At 38.8% G+C, this 21,452-nt stretch overlaps 1 protein-coding gene across 1 annotated transcript in view; it reads left to right on the top strand.

Moving 5' to 3' along the window:
* Positions 1–11,168: 11,168 nt before the first annotated feature.
* The window catches only part of glipr1a (GLI pathogenesis-related 1a), a 52,901-nt gene continuing 42,617 nt past the window's right edge, over positions 11,169–21,452 (top strand). Inside the window, exons 1-4 of the mRNA XM_054739527.2 lie at positions 11,169–11,343; positions 15,146–15,394; positions 15,495–15,607; positions 16,107–16,192. Of these exons, the coding sequence (XP_054595502.2) occupies positions 11,173–11,343; positions 15,146–15,394; positions 15,495–15,607; positions 16,107–16,192 (619 nt within the window). The 5' untranslated portion in view covers positions 11,169–11,172. The remainder of the gene's footprint in view (positions 11,344–15,145; positions 15,395–15,494; positions 15,608–16,106; positions 16,193–21,452) is intronic.

Below are 21,452 nucleotides of genomic sequence, written 5' to 3'. Positions count from 1 at the left end.
CTGTATAAAACAATAAGTTACACACATGTAATATTTATACATCTGATACAGCTCAGATCACCTTCAAAACTCAGTCACACACCCAGGGCCGTTTCAAGAAATTTTGGGGGCCAAGGCAAAATGACCCCCCCCCCCCCACACACACACACACACACCCCACACCCCACACCCCACCACCACCACCCCAAAACTGGGCTCCCCAGAAGCCTCTGTGTAATTCATACCCTCTCCAGTAGTGTTAGTTATACAGTGTTTATAAAAGCCCCTCAGACATTGCTGACATGTTCTAATAATATCAGATGAAAAACTAAATTATCAGACATGCTGTCTTATCTGCTGCTTTTCTAAACCTGCTAAAAGTAACAAAACCATGAGAAAGCCACTATTTGTGGATTCTCTGAAAGTTTCCATGGAGTGTGTGACAACTTATTTTTTCATTGATCCTATCGTCTAATCTCACAGCTGAAACAAGCATCCTTAATAATCTGTGCACAGGAAGCTTACCGATGCTGTAGTAAAACAAAAGGTATAATAATTTATTATTAATAAAACCTTGTTGCAGCACTAAAGCAGAAAAATGAGATTTTGCAATAAATATGCTAAATATTTACATATGAATTGTTTTAGAGCCCTTTTGTTGGCAGAATCTGATATTAATTTAGTTCTTACAAAAAAATGGGTCCCAACGTGGTTTGTGTGGCGTTGCCATAGTGTGACGTCATGGGAACAGATCTCCTGTCCTCTTGTTTGGAAATGGAAATATGATCACCCTGTACTAAACAAACTGTCCACCCGGGCTTTTGCGCTGCACAGAGACGCTTCGCTGCCTACGACTGAACGTCAGTTGAGAGTCAGTCTCATGCAGACTGACCAATGAAGAGAGGGCCTCAAGTTAAGACCCTCTCCTCATTGGTCAGGCCACACAAGGTGGGTCAAAGGTTACCCTGAGAGGGTTACGTGACATCAGGCATTCAAGTATTGAGTATATTTACTGCATATTACAGTAAAATATTCTGTATGTGACCATATTATGGTGATCCTTGAGTCGTGATGATGGGGCCCTTGAATATTGTTGCCCAGGGTACAACAAAGTGTTAATCTGGCCCTGCCTACTGGGCATTCATTAGTAGCTGAGTGAGAGAGGCTGAGAGGGAGAGAAACTCAGAGAAGCTTTAGAGCTTTTTTACTGCTGGAGAAAAAACGTAGCAAGTCATCATCTTCCTAAATGCAGTTATTCTCTTCTGAATCAGCACTTCTTTAAAGAAGAAATAGTTAAATGCAACAAAGGAAAAATCCTTTTATTCAGCCTGTTCATGCGACTTGGATCAACAAATAAGTCTGAACAGTGTTAAAGGTTGTTCATCTAAAAATAAACCTTGAAGAGTTTGAAGATTTTTTTGTTTTAATAAGTTCATCTTAAAACATCTTTCTCAAGTAAAATAAAGTTTCCTCTGTGAGGTCAGATAGGCCCATCTGTGCTGTTTTGAAACAGAAATAAACAAATGAATCATATTTGTCCACCAAAATACTTAGATAACTACCACAAAAACAGGAAGGACAAAAACACCGTCAAGGTAAAGTAAGACATTTTATTTTTAAATAAGCGGCTGTTTGTGATTAATCATGATTTATATCATTATTAAATAGCCTATGTGGCCTATAGGCTATGTAACTGAGATTTAATATGAAAAATTTGACAAACCTATTTTCAAATTAGGTATTTGCTCAGTGTTGATATATATTTCATAAACATTTACGGGCCAAGAGGAACATCAGCTGCTGATGGTATAATTTGAAGAAAAAAGTCCATTATGCTAACCTCCTCCCTTCATATTCAGAATTTTCTAGTTGTGTATATTGTGCCTCTCTAGTTCTTAATAAAGGTTAAATAGTTTTGAATTTAGTCATGTCACATGCCAGTGATTGTGTTTTTTCTGTGTGTGTGTGTGTGGGGGGGGGGGGGGGCACCACAAAGACTTTGTGCTTAGGGCACCAAAATAGCTAGCAACGGCCCTGGTAAAATGTAACCAGACCAATTGAACGTTCGGGAATGCACTGTGTGGTAGATTTGTTATTTACTATGTTTCATTCATTCATTCATTTGTTTATAAAGCACTTTAAAACACCCAGCACAGGAACAAAGTGCTGTACAGAAAATACATTAAAACAATAGAATAAACAGAAAGCAGCAAAGAGAAAGAAATAAAACACATGAGACATAAAATTAAAACAGCCCAATAATAGGAATAAAAACTAGTTAAAAACAGCATTGAAACACCCAAAAATAGCTAAAATAAGTCAAAACTATGTTTTGGAGCTGTTGAATACGGTTAAGCCACCGCTAGACGCTAGCCCATAGCCGATGATGCTAACTAGCTAAGAAGATGACGGTCGGTACTTTTCACTTGTTTCTTTGTGATGACTCTGGATGTATTTGAGTTGAATTAAGTCAATCAATACACGTTTACCATACCATACCATACCATCTTTATTTATAAAGCACATTTAAAAACGGCATGGCAGCCGACCAAAGTGCTGTACAGAATAAAAAGTAAAAACATAATATAAAACAATTCACAGTCAACAATAAAATGCACAACAAGGCAGATGATTACAGTCAATAAAAAGACACATAATAAAATAATAAAAGTCAGGGATTTAAAAATGCCTGGTCGTAAAAGTGAGCCTTCAGCAGCGATTTGAACCGGAGGAGGGATGGTACCAGCCTCACCGAAAGAGGAAGTGCATTCCATAGTGTCAGGCAGTAATCATTGTTAAATTCATAATTATTCTCGGAAAGAGACCAACTCTTATCTGCCCCTGGGAGCCCCGTAATGCATAGCGTCATTTCAACATGGCGGTGTCCGAGACACGGTTTATATGCAGGTAGCGGCGCTGCGGCTGTTTTATATAGCGACTCGTTGCTTTCTCCCTCCTCGGATCACGCATTTTAGCTAAAACGCTAACGTTAGCTTGCCTTGCGTTGACTGTAGAGTTGTGGGTGATGGTCACACAGATGTGTCATGAGATTTGAAGCGTTGCTGCCTTTCACAGACACTTTTTCTGCACGTGCTGCAAACAGGATAGCCGTCTTCTATCAACTGTCCCTCGGCATTTTTCAAATATCCAAAAAATGCCCATACTTCTGACTTTGTCTTCTTTGAGGGATAATAAATGTCCTGAGTGCTGCCGTCACCTCCTTTGGCCATTATTTCAGCTTTAGCGTCAAGAAAGTTTTGGTCGTAAACAACAAAGTGCGCGTGTGCCGCCGGCAACTTCAGCAGATGATACGGTGGCTGGTAAGGGTCACCGCGCCTACACCGCAGCTACGGTAATCCACCGAGATAATATATTCTTTTAAAAACAAGACGGTTATTATTATTGTCAACTTTTTTACTGGGGTTTACCGCTACACCGGTTACTGTGACAACCCTAAATGGATGTTTAATATTGCATCAGAATTTCATTTATTTATTTATTTTGTCATTTGTTTGAGAGGATCATGGGGTTTTCTGTTGAACCGGTAAGCCGATTGCAGTGAAGCAGCATTGCTACAAACTGCACAATCGTTCAGCTTTTAGTTTGGATTTATGCTCTCACTAAGCAGCCTGGTTTGGGTATCCTAAATGTAAGGGGTTGGGTGTGTTAGAGTGTAGTTTTTTTTTTTTTTAATTTGACAGGGCCTGTGGTTAAAATCAGATGTTGGCCCTGATCTGAACAAGTGGGGAAGTAGAGGGAGGTGGAGTGCACTGTCGGTAAAGACGACTCTCCCTTGCCCTGCCTCAAACATGCCTCCATCTAAAAGGCTAGGTTATCCAGAGTTATCTCTGTAGTTATGCTGCTATAGGCTTAGACTGCTGGAGGACATACTGACCACTTTCCACACTCGACTACTTTCTTCTACAATTTGATCTTTAACTGTACTATTTCCTGCTATTTTGGCTGTTAACTTTATTTTTTCTCTAAGTGTTTTTCTCTTCAGAAGAAGCTACAATGATGTTCTGCTGAGCTGTGGTGGCCTCATGGAGGGGGCCATCATCTCTTGAACACTGTTGCTAACCACTTAAACATTCTCCCTCTCCTGATAATAACTTTTTACTTTCTTTGACACTGAATGTGCTACTACTAGTTTACTTTTAATTATAGATCCACTAGAATAAATACAACAAAGTTTATCTCTCACCAAATAGAATATTTACTAAGAAATCACAATGTAACTGCTCTGCCTTTTATAACTCAAACTGGATATTATAGTTGTAAACTGCCCTGGAGCTCCCTCTAGTGGCTGCTTTGTAATATGGGTTTGGTTACTTTGAGAAAAAAATGAGAACGTGAAGAAGAAATCAGAAACCTTGAAACCTCGTATGGCAAAGACTCGAGGAATGTTATGGATCTCCAGAAGTGGTAGAAAATGCACTGTTAAAAAAAGATCGAACAGTTTCCCAAACTTAACCAGAGACAACACAAAGCTAAGAGAGCTGGGTGATGTTCTGCAGGAAATAGAATGTGCAAAAGATGGAGGATACCTACCAGGCCTCTCCTATTTGGACACAGCTCCCGGGGTCAACCCCATGGTGGAAAAGTTACCCTATGGACTGCAGGAAAAATGGATTGCAACAGGAGCAAAGTACAAAGAAGAACATCAAGTTGCTTTCCCCCTTTCAGGGTCTTTTCAAAGTTTGTAAGACAACAAGCCAAAATAAGAAATGACCCAAGCTTTGTCATCACACCTCCTGCCGACACAAGCTTCAAGAAGGAGAAAAGCTTTAGAGGCAGCAACAGGCAAGTGATTAGTGTACACAAAACGGACATTCCTGCAGACACTAGTTCACCTCAAAATAGTTACAGCAAGCTAATAGAAAGCCCTGACAAGGTATGCCCAATACATAATAAACCTCACCCTCTTAAAAAGTGCAAGAGTTTTAGAGTTTTTAGCAGCCCATAGATGAGCGCAAGTCATTTTTAAGAGAACAGAATCTGTTTTAAATGCTGTGGTTCTACTCAACATCTAGCAAGGGACTGCAGGGCTCAAATAAAATGCATGGAATGTGGTAGCGACAGGCATTTAGCAGTACTACATCTAGGTCCACCCCCTGCTCCAGCTGAGAGCTCTGAAGCTGATAAAGATGATGGTGGGGAGACACAGGATAGTGCAATTGCCTCAGTTGTTTCCAAATGCACAGAAGTCTGTGGTGATGCAGATAGCCCACATTCATGCTCAAAAATAAGTCCTGTGGTAGTCTATCCAGAAGGCGAAAAAGAACGAGCTAGAAAGATGTATGCAGTGCTTGATGAACAAAGTAACAAGTCACTAGCTAAGTCTCAGTTTTTTGAGCTCTTTAATATTAAGACACGCTCAGAAACTTACAAGCTCAGAACATGCTCAGGACTGTCAGATAATGTCGGCAGAACGGCAATAAACTTCATAATTGAGTCAATGGATGGTAAAGTGAAGCTCCCACTCCCAAACCTGATTGAATGTGACCTGATTCCAGATGACAGGAGAGAGATTCCCTCTCCACAAGTTGCCATGAAGTTCCCACACTTACAGAAGATAGCTGAAAAAGTACCTCCTGTAGAAGAACAAGTACCTATTCTGTTGCTGTTGGGAAGAGACATTATACAGGTACACAAAGTCAGAGAGAGAATCAATGGGCCACACAATACACCTTATGCTCAGCATTTGGATTTAGGCTGGGTTAGTCGGGGAAGCCTGCATGGGGAAGACACATAAGCCCCCTAATGTGAGTGTTCTCAAAACCCATATTCTTCAGAATGGTCGTGCTTCTTACCTCTGCCCATGTCCTAACATGTTTCAAATCAACGACCAGTTAAACACCACACCTAACCCCAAAAAGGACAAGAGAAACACAAACACCAATCAACTGGGAGAAACTGTTTTTGACAGGACAGAGGATGATGACAAACCAGCACTGTCAGTAGAGGACAAAGACTTCATTGACATCATGGAAAAGGAGGTGTATCAAAACGAATGTAACAGCTGGGTGGCGCCTTTGCCATTCCGCTCTTCAAGACCAAAGCTTCCGAGTAACAGAGAGCAAGCATTCAAGCGCCTCCAATCTCTCAGAAAGCCACTGGAGCGGAACCCTGAAATGAAAAGACAATATATCGAATTCATTCAAAACATGCTGGACAACAATCACGCAGAAGTCGCTCCACCTTTGGACTCAAACAAAGAACACTGGTACTTACCATCCTTCGGTGTGTACCACACACAAAAACCTAATCAGCTGAGAGTAGTCTTTGACTCAAGTGCAGAATTTCAAGGACAGTCCCTTAACAAAGTCTTATTAAGTGGACTCGACCTAAATAACACACTGCTAGGTGTCCTTATGCGTTTTAGGAAAGAGCTTGTAGCATTTTCAGCTGATGTGCAACAAATATTTTATTGTTTTGAAGTGCGAGCGGATCATAGGGATTATCTGAGATTCCTTTGGTATGAAGCTAACGATCCCGACAAAGGTATTGTGACTATAGAATGAGGGTTCATGTTTTTGGGAATAGCCCTTCCCCAGCTGTAGCTATTTATTGTATGAGGCGTGCTGCAGTCGAGGGAGAGGAAGAGCACGGACATGATGCAAAGCAGTTTGTAATGAGACATTTTTATGTTGATGATGGTCTCGCATCCACAGCAACGGTGGAAGAAGCTGTTGAGACACTCACAAGTGCTCGAAAGATGCTGGCACAGTCAAACTTGAGGCTACACAAAATAGCCTCTAATGACCACAAAGTAGTGGAAGCGTTTCCTGCTGCTGAGAGAGCCAAGGATCTAAAAGACTTGGATTTAGAGTTGGACGACATACCCCTGCAAAGGAGCTTGGGCATACTGTGGAATCTTAAAAATGACTGTTTTACTTTTCACGTCACCACTGAACAAAAGGTGTTCACCAGGAGAGGTGTCTTGGCCACTGTCAACAGTCTACATGACCCGCTGGGTTTCATGTCACCCATCACAATGCAGGGAAAAGCTCTTCTACGTGAATTGACCTCAGAGCAAAAGGACTGGGATGAATCGCTTCCTGCAGAAAGAGAAGAGGAATGGAGCAAATGGAGAAGCTCATTGAAGGATCTTGAGCAGCTACAGATACCGAGGTGCTACCTACCGTTCTCCAAAGCCATTGCTGTGATAAAAGAACTGTGCATATTCTCAGATGCCTCCACCATGGCCATAGGAGCAGTGGCATATCTGAGAGCTCTTGATGGTGAAGGTCAGTGGCACACAGGTTTCAATATGGGCAAGTCCAAAGCAGCCCGAAGACCCGCTCACACTGTTCCCTGATTGGAGTTATGTGCAGCTGTGTTAGCTGTAGAGATGTACGAACTCATTAGAGATGAGATTGACATTGAAGTAGACACTGTCAGATTTTTCACAGACAGTAAAATCGTTCTTGGTTACATACACAACAACACAAAGAGGTTCTACACTTACGTGGCTAACCGAGTGATTGGAATCAGAAAGACTACACATCCGGCACAGTGGTTTTACATAGCCACTAGTGACAATCCAGCAGACACAGCCACTAGACCGATTGCAGCTTCTGCATTGGTTTCCACGAACTGGTTCAGTGGTCCTTCCTTTTTGACACAACACGACACAGAGAAGTCTCACTGTGATAGTTTCACACTGATTGATCCCGACACAGATGCAGAGATCAGACCTGATATAACAAGTTGTGTTACCAAAGCCTCAGTAACACAGCTAGAGCCATGCCGTTTTGAAAGATTCTCTCATTGGATGAGATTGTGTCACACTATTGCTTCACTAAAGCGTGTGGCAGCATCGTTCAAGAAAACAAACGCAGAAGGTAAAGGCTGGAAGTGTTTAAGTGAAACTAACACTGTAGATGAGGTGTCTAAAGCAGCAAAGTTCATCATTCACACAGTACAAAACGAAACGTTTAAAGAAGAGCATAGATGCATAAAAGAAAATTGGCCACTTCCAAGGCAAAGCTGTCTTCAAAGATTAAATCCAGTTATTGATGAAGATGGGCTCCTCAGACTAGGAGGTCGATTGGCACCTGCTAACCTAACAAAAGATGAGAAACATCCACTCATTATCCCAAATGCTCATCCTATGGCCATCCTTCTTATTAGATACTATCATGAGAAGGTAGCACATCAGGGGCGTCACCTAACGGAAGGAGCGCTCAGAGGTGCTGGATTTTGGGTCCTACATTGATCAAAATGTCCAGTTTTTCATCCAAGAGCAGAAAACCCAAATTATGGGTGGCTAGATATCTCTCAGGGAAAGATCCAGTTTCTGCCTATATTACAATATTTATGGACTCTCAGCGTAGCAGGATTCTGTTGAGCAGAGAGGATGCATAGCGCTCATCGTGTGCTGCGGTGATTTCACCTCACTGAAGCAGCATCGAATCGCGCACCATGCTTTGCGGTCAGGAGATCCCTTTGATCTGTTCAAAAGTAACTGATGAGGTGAAAAAGTAGGAATCCAGGCAGCAGTTTTTCTGGAGAGTTTAGAGGAGATGCAGGAAGATGAGAGACAGGCAGGACAGGAAATAGTCACATAAAAACAAGAAAACAAAACAGTGTTGAAAGTAAAATGTAGGTAGATGTATCTCCACTACACGTTTTATAAAACAAGTTATACACATGTAATATTTATACATTTGATACAATTCAGATTATCTGAATCAGATCATCTTCAAATCTCAGTCACACACCCAGGGCCGTTTCAAGGCATTTTGGGGGCCAAGGCTAAACGGAACACCCCCCATCACTGGGTTCCCCCAGAAGTCTCTGTGTAAGTCCTACCCTGTCCAGGAGTATTAATTATACAGTGTTTGTAAAAACACTTCAGACATTACTGACATGTTCTAATATTGTCCGACGAAAAACAAAATTGTCGGACACGCTGTCTCATCTGCTTATTTTCTAAACTCACAAAAATCTGTCACTAACAAAACCATTTAAAAGATACTATTTGTGGATTCTCTGAAAGTTTCCATGGAGTCCATGACAAACTTTTTTTAATCATTTACCCAATCGTCTAATCTCACAGCTGAAGCCAGCATCCTTAATAATCTGTACACAGGAAGTGTGCCGATGCTGTAGTAAAACAAAATGTATAATAATTTCTCATTAATAAAACATTGCAGCACTAAAGCTGTGGAAAAATGAGATTTTGCAATAAATATGCAAAATATTTACATATGAATTGTTTTAGAGCCTTTTTGTTGGAAGAATCTGATATTAAATTTAGCTTTTACACCTGGGGGAAAAGATGGGTCCCAACGTGGTTTTGCCATAGTGTGACGTAGAGCTGGGCAATAAATCTAAAACATATCGTTATCGAAATGTCTTACTCTTATCGAGATCATTTTTCCCATGTCAATAAATTTGATAATAAAAAATGAAAATATGTGTGTAGGTTGGCAACTTTTATGTCTCTTTAAGAAGCTGTAGCACCTTGAGTCACGTAAAAATGTGAATCAACGTGATACATGTGGCAGCCCCATCTAGTGGACAACTTTTGTTTCTGCGCATACCTGTAGTTATTGTCCATTTATCGTTATTGAGGTGAAATCCTCAATATATCGTGATATTGATTTTAGGCCATATCGCCCAGCCTAGTGTGACGTCATCAGTAGGTACAGATCTCCTGTCCTCTTTTTTGGAAATGGATTTATGGTCACCCTAGTTTAATGATGACCATCTTACCTAAAGGTGATGTATATTTTTACCACCTAGGCTACAATTTGGAATCGTTCATTTATGGTGTCTATTTATTTATTAAGGTTTTATGGAGCAACAGTAACACAGGAGCTTATGAAAGGACTTTTGTGGTAGAAGAAACAGGAGTGTATTACAATAGTCAATTCTTGAGGTGGCAAGACTGACAATGTCAGGAGCATACATGTGGGCTATTTCAGAAGAAGATACTGTTGTTAAAAGCTTTTAATGAGTATACTTTAAAGGTGAAATATGTAAGACTGGAATAAGGATGACACCCTGGGGTCAAATTTGGTTTCTGCAATTATTCTCTCACTGTTGCTTATCTTGCCTGCAGTTAGTGGTCAGCGGGACCGGTGGTGCCTGTGCTCAGCAGTCTGTCAGTGGACCCCAGGGCAGCAGTGGCTACAATGCAGCTCATCATCATCATCATCATCATCATCATCATCATCATCATCATCATCAGTGTGTGAATGGATGAATGATACACTGTAGTGTAAAGTGCTTTGAAATCTTTGGCTCTAAAACAAATGCAGGTCATTCATCATTAGTTGTTGGTATTTGAAAAACTATAGCGTGAGATATTTTAGAGCCAACTCTTAGCCTTTATCCAGCTTCACCTGATATTGGAGTAAAACAAAAGGATGCCGTGGCTTCTTAGGGGTACAAGAAATAACTTCTGGGTCGCTCCTGTTTACTCTGGAGCTTTTTACCTGCCAGTGTCGGATTACAAATGCCGGCGTAGTACTGTTAGTTCACCAGAGACACGGCAACCTCACAAACTCACAGAATGTAAACCGTAACTATGTCCATTTTGAGTTTTTTGAAGAGAAAACTGACAACTGTTTTGTGATTATTTCCCTGTTGATAGTATATTTTACTGAATAACAACTTATGTAAACAGAAGTATAAACCAGAAAACCAGTCAGTTACCCCAGTGACATTGTCATGGGTTAAGGGTTCAGTTCCTCACCATGGTGACTTTAACACTAAATAATCGGGAAAGTAAATGAATTATAGTCTGCTGGGTCAAGTATCACCTTGATTAACTTGTGTTGGGAGCCATGCAGGCAATATGCATATTTCAATTATAAACAGATTTGAGTTGTTGCTTCTAGCCCAAAGCACAGCCTTTAACCAAGGCTAGGAATCAGGAAATGCTGAGTGAACCTGCAATTTCATCACAGAAAACAAGAGCTTTTCTAAGCTGAGTCTAACTGCACTGTCCCATATTTCACTTCTTCCTTCTATACTACACAGCATGTGTTGAAGCAACTATGTTAAAGCTACACTCAGTCAGTGTTGTCAAACACACCCAAGACTTTCAATTTGTCTCAATAACAAAATGCAGATAAAACATCACATTCAGAACATCCTGTTTCTTCTAAGTGTGTAATTTCCTGTGTCAGCCCGGTTGTGTTTCATCAATGCCAACGGGCCACATTTAACGACTGAAGCATGAAGCGGACAAGGAAGATATTAGTGTGGGCCTGGATTGTTCTGGTTTTGGAGGTTTGCTCGATCTCGCTGCCAGAAATCAGTGACAAGAAGTTTATCGAGGACTGTGTGAAAGAACACAACACAGCGCGGTCTGCAGTCAGTCCACCTGCAAGCAACATGCTGTACATGGTAGGAAACACTGAAGATCTCTATCTCACCTTTTGCTCTACAACCAGGAACCTGTAACTATAACGATAATGCCATGGGTAACCGAATAAACTGACATTTATTTTCATTTTTAAATAAGCATGAAAAGGGTTTTAGTCCATTGGTTTTAAAATGCAGAAGTGCAAAGAGGAAGTCACGTCAAAAGGAGAAAATATACTTCTTTGCTATTTGGCTAGATTGTTGTAGTGTTAAAACGTATTTGTGCTTGTTGTTTTAAATATGAAGCAATATTGACTATTCACTAAGTTGGGTGTTTGCAAGTGAAAAGAAAAGAAAAACATAAAAAGTACTTCTTACCAATAGATCAAAGATTTATGAATTTGTTTATTATCTGTTTTACTTGTGGTTTGCTCGGTACATTCCTTTAACTGTTGTAAATTAAGGTTATAAAGACAAGTATTGACATCATGGACATAATTTTCACTATAGAAGTGTGTGTCTGTGTGTGTATGGGGGGGGGGGGGGCATCTTTACAGTATGTTCTAATGGGAAACAGGCTTCAACACAAACAGTTGTTTGCTGCTTGGACCTAGAGCTCAACCACTGTCAATTTCATATAGCGTAATATTGTTTTTGGATGGTAAAAAGTGCAGGGGTCAAAACTTGATTTTGGAAAAAGTGGGGGGGACATGCCCCCCCCCCCCCCCAAATTACGTCCATGATTGACATAAATGCAAAATGACATAACTTACTGGATTAACTAACACCTTTATTATCCTGACAGCGTCTGAAACACGACTCCCTTTATTCAAAACTCACCTTTTGCATCCTTGTATTCTGTCACCTGGGTCTTAGTGCCTCTAGAAATGCACCAAACATGAAAAGACTCATCCATCCGTTTTCTGCCAGTGATTGGTTTTAGGAAATATGAAAGGAGCCGGGGGGGATTGCTCTCAAATTATCCTCCAGCAGCTCTACTCGGAGCGCCTTCTGGATATCAGAGTTTCTCAGCCTATAGTAGCCCAAATGGAGGTGTGGCCAGTCTTCTTAAAGAGACAGAGCCCTGAAACAGCTCATTCTGGAAGGTACAGAAAATGTCAAGAATAAAATTGCATTTTGTGAGACCATTTAGTGTGAAGAACTTAACATGAGCATGTTTTATAGGCCATAGAACTATAACTTATGAAAACGAGTTAAAATACGTCCCGTTTAAGGACTCTTCACATTAAGAGCCCTTGGCGATTGCACATGCTTAACTAAAAAAAAAAACTAGTAACATTTAGAGATTAATGCAGAATTTCTTCTCTGTTTAAAAAAAAACGATCAAATTTCTTCAATCAAATAAAAATATCTGTAGTTTTTTTCACAGCTTGTGTTGAACTCAACCGAACTTTCAAACTGAGTGAGGGATTAGATATTTGACAAAGTATAATGATGAAAACTGGTATTCTATGTTTCATTAACTGTGTTTGCTGTTCTCGCTTCAGTAAAGCACTTTTAATTGCCTTTGTGTTTGAAATGTGTTATCCAAATAAAGCTGCCTTGCCTCACTATAGTGAATAAAGTATTTTAACATTACATTCAGTCAGCATTCTGATCGTTAATGTGATGCATGTCTTGGAGCTTTTCAACTGTGGCTTAGTGTGTTTCAGTGGAAATTTTAAACTGTCTTCTTCCACACTAACCACAGTTTGATTGCACCTTTATGCTGTGGGAAACTCACCGCAGTATCAAGGGAAAACAAATAACATGCAACAGGAAATCAGATATTTTGGTGAGTGTGTGTGTATAAGCTTGTGTGTTATCTGGAAGTTCCTTCTCCGCTGTCAACAAAGCAACAATAATTAGAGCTGAGTCCACCACCTTCGTTTCACACTTTACTCTGAGATGCTTTTTAAACCATAACCACCACACAATCATTTTAATGGTGGTGTGACCACATCAGTCATGGTCAACTCTTTGAAATGTCAGAGGACAGCATATTTACTCATCCAGATAACGCTTTATATCCTGAAGGAAGGAAATATGCACTTTGTAGCCTTGAAGTTAAAGGGTCTTTGTAGGGATCATTGGCTATCAATACAGGCTTTTAGAAATGTTCAGAGCTTAGAACTAAATGTTACCAGCTGATCCATGGATGTTTAGAAAGTTCACAATCTAAAAAAAAATCCTGATTTTTTTAAATCTTCAGAAACACACAACATAACATAACATAATTTGCCACTTTTATTTATGTCTAATATAAATTTCTCTTTTTCCAGTACATTTCTCATATCAATGCTGTTTTTTAGGGATGTGAATCTTGGAGCAACCATCGAGCAACTCACGATTTGATTTGATTCGATTCGGATTCTTGGGGTGCCGATTCAATTCAGAATCGATTCTCGATTCTCAATTTAAATAGATTCACAATCAGTATTAACAAAGAGTGTCAGCTCCAGGATTAACTACTTTGTTGTACAAGTTAGTTAAAGCTCTGGGACATTTTTATTTGACTTTAAACTGGTCATGCTCCAAAAATGCTAATTTACATGTAAAATAAAGTGATTCTAAAACTAAACAGAAACAATCTTTTGACCAAAAGGCAACTTTTTTTTTGCTTACCTTGTAAAATATAACAAATCTGTAGTTACCTAACAGTAGCTTTGAAAGCTTCAAATACTTTTCAAGTATGTGTAGAAACAAGTTACATGAGTAATCCTGAGTACTCATTTATCAACTTGGAAAATAAATAAGAGAATATCTCAAATTTCTGAGTATGGAAAAAATTACATTCAAGTGCCCTCTTATCAGCAGTTTCAAACATAAATCATCTCAATTTATGGGACCACAAAAGTAAACAGAGTACTGACTCTCCTAACAAAGATCAAAAAAGTTCATCTCAAACCTGTAACATGCCAAATATTTGATTTCTTTGAATCGATTCTGAGCCTTTGTGAATCGATTCTGAATCTTTATAAATAAGAATCCCGATTCAGACTTGAATCGATTTTTTTCAGCACCTCTACTGTTTTGTTTGCACCTCTGACTTTATGGTGGAGATTATTGTGATGCATTGTGGGTAGAATAAGACATCAGTGTTGATGAATCTCAAAAAGCAGAGATGCAAAATATTTTTGTAACAGAAGGAAAAAAAGTGAATCTTTGAATCTGTTGCCAAGACTGTAAACTCGACCAGCTGACTAGCAGGTTTTCTTTGGGAAATGCTGAGCTTCAACATGTCCCCTCTCATCTGGTTGTCCACCTTTAACAAGGTGACTAATATGGAAGCAGTAGTACTTTAATCAGAGGTAGCTTTTGAAATAAGGCTACAATAGTCGAAATTGACTGAACTCAAACAAATAAGTTTTTCTGTGGAGTAAAACTGAGATTCTCGACTTAAAGTGGGTAAACTCAGACTAGACCTCCTTACTGGAATACTGCCTTACATTACTAAAACTGTGTTAGAGTACGTTTGAAAGTGGAGCACAAGAAAACCAAATGCTCAACCCAAAACTCCGGATTCAATTATTATTGTCATGCATTCAGTCAGAGACATGGGAGAATAAAATGTGTCTCTCAAGCTAAACAACATGAATACCTGATAGCAGCCTTGGGGGGTCATAGGTTAAGTGCAGGCTACAGTTACAGCCATCTTCACCAGCTTTACTGCTTCTCAACCAGGGAGATAAAGAGAAAAGCTTTTATTTTGATTGTCCCTAAATCTCCTTTTATCTTCAGGTTTTCTTTTAAAAAGTCAACGTCACGTCAACCAGCTCACCTTCTAAAAAAGTGTAACAACAAATAAATCTGTTGCATCTATGATCTGTTTCTGCTGATCTAGACATGGGACGAGGGTTTGGCAATGACCGCGAGAGCGTGGGCTAGACGCTGTGAGTTTAAACACAACATCTACCTTAAGGATGTCCGCAGCGTGCACCCTACCTTTCACTCTGTTGGAGAAAACATATGGACAGGTGCCCCGGCATCATCTTTCAACACAAAACACGCCATAAAACGTTGGGTGAACGAAAGTCATGACTACAACTTTAACAACAACAAATGCACCTATGTCTGTGGCCATTACACGCAGGTATGTTTTTTTTTACTTTTGGATCAAGAAGTTGGGAAATAAGAAAAAACTTAAAATTAGGAATGCATTCCATGACTTCCTTAATGTTGTCTGTTTGCAGGTTGTCTGGGCAGATAGCTATAAGGTTGGTTGTGCTGTCCAGCTGTGCACAAATGGTGTCAAACACTTTACTACCAGTGAGGGTGCCCTTTTGGTTTGCAACTATGGACCAGGGTAAGAAGAGCACACTGACACATTCATTCAGTGTGCAAGAATACCCTAAATTACAGAGTTAAAGCACATCCTCCACACTGAAAGGTCAGGTGAGGTCATTCTGGCCACCAATAAGGATGCTTACTAGGGACCTTCTATGGGAAATGTTTCAGACATGCTCCCAAAGAAGGATACCTCAGGGTTTACCCAGATCTCAGTGGAGATTTTATCTCAGAGTTGGCCTGTGAACGTCTTGCCGTCCCTCTGGATGAATTAGAACAGGGAGCTGGAGACAGGGAGTGTTTCTGCAAAGCTGCTGCCCCAGGACTCAGTTAGGACAGAAGATGGAGAGATACAAAAGGTGCTCGCCACTTGTAGCACTTCGATTGTCCACCAAATGGCAGGTGATGACTTCTGAGTGAAGTACTAAAGAGTTTTTTTAACAGGTGTATTAAATATAACACATTTGTTATGGAGTAACATTGAAAAAAAACAATCTAAGACATTGCTTTTTTTACAGTGGTAATGTGAATGGATGGCCTCCATACAATTCTGTGGGGACTGCCTGCTCAGGATGTAGAGGCAGATGTAAAGACCGTCTCTGCCGTAAGTATTTAAAATGCATGTTTTGTAGTTTGTAGAAGGCAAGCAGTAACTTTATTCATAGAAACTTTATTAAATGAAGACAGACAATAACAGCATGGCAGTTATCTCTCAGCAGAACTCCTCAGTAACTCCTCCACCTACGTATGGTGCTCTGCTGCCACCCAGGGGCGGAGTGAGAGGGGGGGGGGGGGCTTAAGCCCAGGCTGCTTTTTCAGGGTCTTTTTTGATGCATGGAAATCTTGTTTTAATTCTGGACCAGTCCTGAATTCCTGATTTCTAATCCTTAACATTTCAGTCCTGGTGTTAGATGTGTTTGTTTACTTTCGTGATAGTTTGCCTTATCAATCTTATTGCATTCATAATGTTGTTGAATAAATCTTAAATTGCACAGTGCATTATTTCTGTCACCCCTTCGTTCGTGAATTTGTTCTTTTTTTCGTGAACGTGAACTGAACTCGTTGGTATTTTGCCTGATGAACGTAAAAGTGGGTGCGTTCGTCCTGGCGTGCGTGAAAGGGTTTATGAATGCGTTCTTTCATCGTTCTAGCTCCAGATCTCCACAGAGTTTTTTCAGAGCTAAAGCCTAGCTAAAACATCCTATTAACCACAGAGTTTATAAAAAGTAGAACCCGCAAATGCGGACAAACATAGGCAGTAGCGGTTGGTGCAGCATTTACTCTTCTATGTCTATGCTGTGTGCAGGAGTCAAAGTTCATTCAGAAAAATTGAAAAGGGACTTCACTGAAATTAAAATGTTTTAAAGTTTTGCACTTTTAATTTTGCACTTTGAGTTTGCTATCTCAGCCTGCTTCCTAACATTGTTTAATAATTTCCCATTAAAATAATGTTCAAATAATGTTTTCCTCATGTTACTGAGAATATACTGTAGGGTAAAAACTGCAGCTGGGTACGAGTGTGTCACGCTGACGGGCAGCATGATCCAAGTAAAGCATTTGAAACCTTTTTAACAAAAATACTTGAATTATACAATAAAAACTGGCCAGTTAGGAACAAAAACAACAATAAAATAATAAGCCATGGATGACAAAGAGGCTACAAAATGCCTGTAAAAAGAAGAATACACTATATAAACTATTCATAAAAACATGAACAAAAGAGGCAGAAAACAGATACAAATCATATAAAAACAAACTAACAACTATAATTAGAACTAGTAAAAAGGAATATTATGACAAATTACTACAAATGAACAAAAATAATACCCAAGAAACATGGAAAATATTAAAAAATATTATTCATAATAACAATAGCAAAAAAAGCCCAATTGAGGCTCTGACCAGTGAAAATGGAATTCCTATAAATGAACATGGAGAAATTGCCAAAACACTAAATGATTATTTTGTAAATATCGGGACCAATCTAGCTAATAAGATAGGAAAACCCAAAGTTGAAATGGATGTTACGGAACACATAACTGCTAATATAAATACCATGTTTATTAAGGACACTGACGAAAAAGAAGTCATTTCCACTGTAAAAAGACGTAAAGACAATAGATCAAAACACTCTGAGGGTTTTGACATGTCATTAATAAAAAGCATAATAGAATGTATTGCAAAACCGTTTGCATACATTTGTAATCAATCATTTAAAACAGGTATTTTCCCCAGTAAAATGAAAATTGCAAAAGTTATACCAATATTTAAATCAGGTGATAAAAAACAGTCATCCAACTACAAGCCAATCTCTCTATTGTCTCAGTTCTCCAAAATAACAGAAAAAATATTTGTAAGCAGATTGGATGATTTCATTGAAAAAAATAATCTGAGCACCAGTATGGATTCAGAACAAAAAGATCAACGACAATGGCAACAATTAGCATGCTAGAGGAAATAGCTAAAGCAATTGATAATAAAAATAATACAATAGGAATTTATTTAGATCTTAAGAAAGCCTTTGATACAATAGATCACAATATCCTGCTAACCAAATTATATAAATATGGCGTAAGAGGAACAGCATATAACTGGTTAAAAAGCTACTTAACAGGAAGACAACAATTCACAGAAATCCAAAATGTAATATCACCAACAAAACAAGTGTACTGTGGGGTACCTCAAGGTTCAGTGTTAGGACCCAAGTTATTCACACTTTACATAAATGACATCAATAAAGTAACCAATCAATTGAACTACATTCTCTTTGCAGATGATACCAGTATGTATATCACAGGGAAAGACATAGAACAACTATTGAATATGGTTGGAAGTGAACTAAAAATACTAAAGACCTGGTTTGACAGTAACATATTATCATTAAATCTAAGTAAAACTAAATACATTATATTTGGAAAACAAAAACAAAACAATCTTCCTAAATTAATAATAAATGGGGTAGAAATAGAAAGAGTAAGTGAAACTAAATTCTTGGGTGTCACAATACACCAAAGGCTGAGCTGGAAGCCGCACATAGAAAATGTTAAAACTAAGATGTCTAAAATTATTGCAGTGTTAAATAAATCAAAATATATTCTAAATGGAAAATCATTATTACTCTTATACCAATCATTAGTACTTCCTCATATGATGTACTGTCTGGAGGTCTGGGGAAACACTTACAAATCTCACATAAAACCCATAGTTTTACTACAGAAAAGAGCAATAAGAGTAATTAATACCAACTCTGATTACCATGCACCCTGTTTATAAAACTACAAATACTTAAATTTACAGATATGGTCAAACTACAAACAGCACAAGTACTCTATAAAGTACTAAATAAAATATTTCCGGATTGTATTCAGAAGCTATTCCAGGTCAAAGGAACGCAGTATGAACTAAAGAGGGAAGGACAATTTGTCAGACAGAAAGTAAGAACAAATGTTAGAAGTCAGAGTTGCACAACGATGTCATACTACCATAATGACCGTATGTGAGCTAGTGTATCTGATAGATGTGAATGAAAATGTTATGTTCTTGCACAAGTTATAGTATTTAAATCTCTGTTTAGATCATTATCATACACTGACTTATTAAGATTACTGGTAGTTTTGTATAGTTCTGTCTTTAGTTCTGGGTATTTTTCCTGTAGCTGAATTATGGTTGTGTTGCTCAATATATTTCAGTTATTATCATAATTATAATTTTTATCTCACTGTCATTTTTATTATTACATAACTTTTATCTTATTATTGTCATTTCTTTTTTTTTCTTTTTTTTTTTTTGAGAAATAATGTGATTGAGTAAATAGGGTAGGATAAAAAGCTAGGCTTCAGCCTACACCTTTTTGGTTACTATAATCGAGATTCTGTATTACTGTGTTCTTTCTTTTTAATGACCAAAATAAATAAATAAACTCTTGGTAACAGGTGAATGACCATACCAGAGGTTTAACTACGCTTTTTTTTATTTTATTTTTTTTACATGACCCAGCTACAAAGCACTTGAACAGGCAAAAGAGCACAAGTCTTATCTGGCATTCCCATTAACAGTCACAGAAAAAGCTTTTTTTTCAGAGACCTTATGCGCTGTGAGCATTGAGACCCACCAAGCTCAAAGGAGATGGACTGAGTTGCTTCAAAAGTATAACTCATCCGCTTTGGATAATCAATGTTGAGGGCATACAGAAGAGGTATGCCAAGGCAGTGGAGAGGTCTGGAATGTTGTGCAGCACAATATCCCCTTCCAACACAACTGCCTGGTCTCGCACAGAGGTAGTCGCATTATCATCTTGTAGGATAGTAAGGATGGCAACAGATGCCCCTTTGAACACTTGAAACTTATCGTTTCAAAAGGATATTGATGCTTGTTGCAGTTTTTGTTCTGATTATCCTGAAACATCTGTTCTGGAGCTGCACCTATATTATATTATTTTATATATGTAATTTTGTTCTAGATATGTGATTTCATCTTGAGCTACTGGGATTATGTGAATTACCTGCTAAACAAATAAACAAACATTAGGGATGTGTGTGGGGGTATTATCTTATGTAAACAATTGTATGAAAATGTACGAGACCCCAGGAAGACTAGCATCTGCATTTAGGCAGAAGCTAATGAGGATCTCAATAAAACGAAACAAAACCTATGTCCAGTCTTTCTGGTGTCAAATGGGTGATTTGATTTCAAAACATGCAATTGAAGACTTTCACTTATATTGGAAAAATGTCTTGTCTGGCATTACAGACTATGCAGATGTACAAACGGATACGGTTTTTATAGTTAATCTAGTTATCATTATGGCAAAGTTTTACATTCATAAATGTAAATTTAGAGGCACTAAACCATGCATTAGGGGAGACCGGGGATGGTTGTAACAGTTTTGACATTTCTATCTGTAACTTGGAACTCCTTTAAGTTTGAAAATTCAAAATGTGACACAATCTAGCTACATGTGTCAGTTATTAAATGGTGTAGCTGTTGTTTCTGCAGAACAAACAGAACTCATGTGGCTTTGTCTGAAACACAAGGAGTAAAATGTTACAACTCACCCCATAGTCTAGGTCAGTTGTAACATACCCTGGGGTGAGAAGTAACAATATAAATAAAGGATTCTTACAATAGCTTGACAGTCAAAGCATATTTAAATCTTCACTCAAGTACCTAACATTGGTGGAATTGTGTTGCCAATAGCGTTGACTGCATATACAACAGAGACCAGTGACCCCTTTCTGCTGATCTCCTTGCTCCAGCCTGCTTAGTGCCATGTTTTACAATCACTCTGCCAGGGGTTTGCACAGTAGTCAAGCCAGTTTCATCAATGTTCCAAATGTCATTTGGAGTTCAACTGTGCCTCCTTAACACATGAAGTTTTTAAAAAAATGTTTCCACGTTGTGTTTGTTAAAGCTGGTGGCCCGTGCCAGACTTGTGGCCTCAGCGCTCCTTAATGACAAATAGGCTGAAAATCAATCTGCTCCAGCTTTGGAAGATTCATCCCATGATTTTGGGTGTTTGCACTCATATTTCACAGCAAGCTGATATGCAAGTTCTCTGACCTGTAAATTAAAATCACAACAAAAAAAAAAACCTCAGTGTTCCTACCTGGATCGATCTTATATTACTGCCAATATAAAATGCTACCTTTGTCCTCACATATCCTTAATCAGTTCCTATCTACTTACCTCACGTGGACAAAGTTCGTAATAAGCATCAGCAACCCTCGTCAAATAATCTTTCAGCATTTTCTCCTGTTCATCACTGAGGACCTTTTTTCTACTGTAGTATCCTTGAAGCTGTCTTGATCCTTGCTCTTCTAATTTGTTCTTGGCTTGACAAAATCTGTAAAGTGTGGCATGGCAAA

This window comes from Nothobranchius furzeri, chromosome 1 (assembly GCF_043380555.1).
Source record: "Nothobranchius furzeri strain GRZ-AD chromosome 1, NfurGRZ-RIMD1, whole genome shotgun sequence".
Lineage (NCBI taxonomy): Eukaryota > Metazoa > Chordata > Actinopteri > Cyprinodontiformes > Nothobranchiidae > Nothobranchius > Nothobranchius furzeri.
This window is presented reverse-complemented; position numbering and strand designations above follow the sequence as displayed.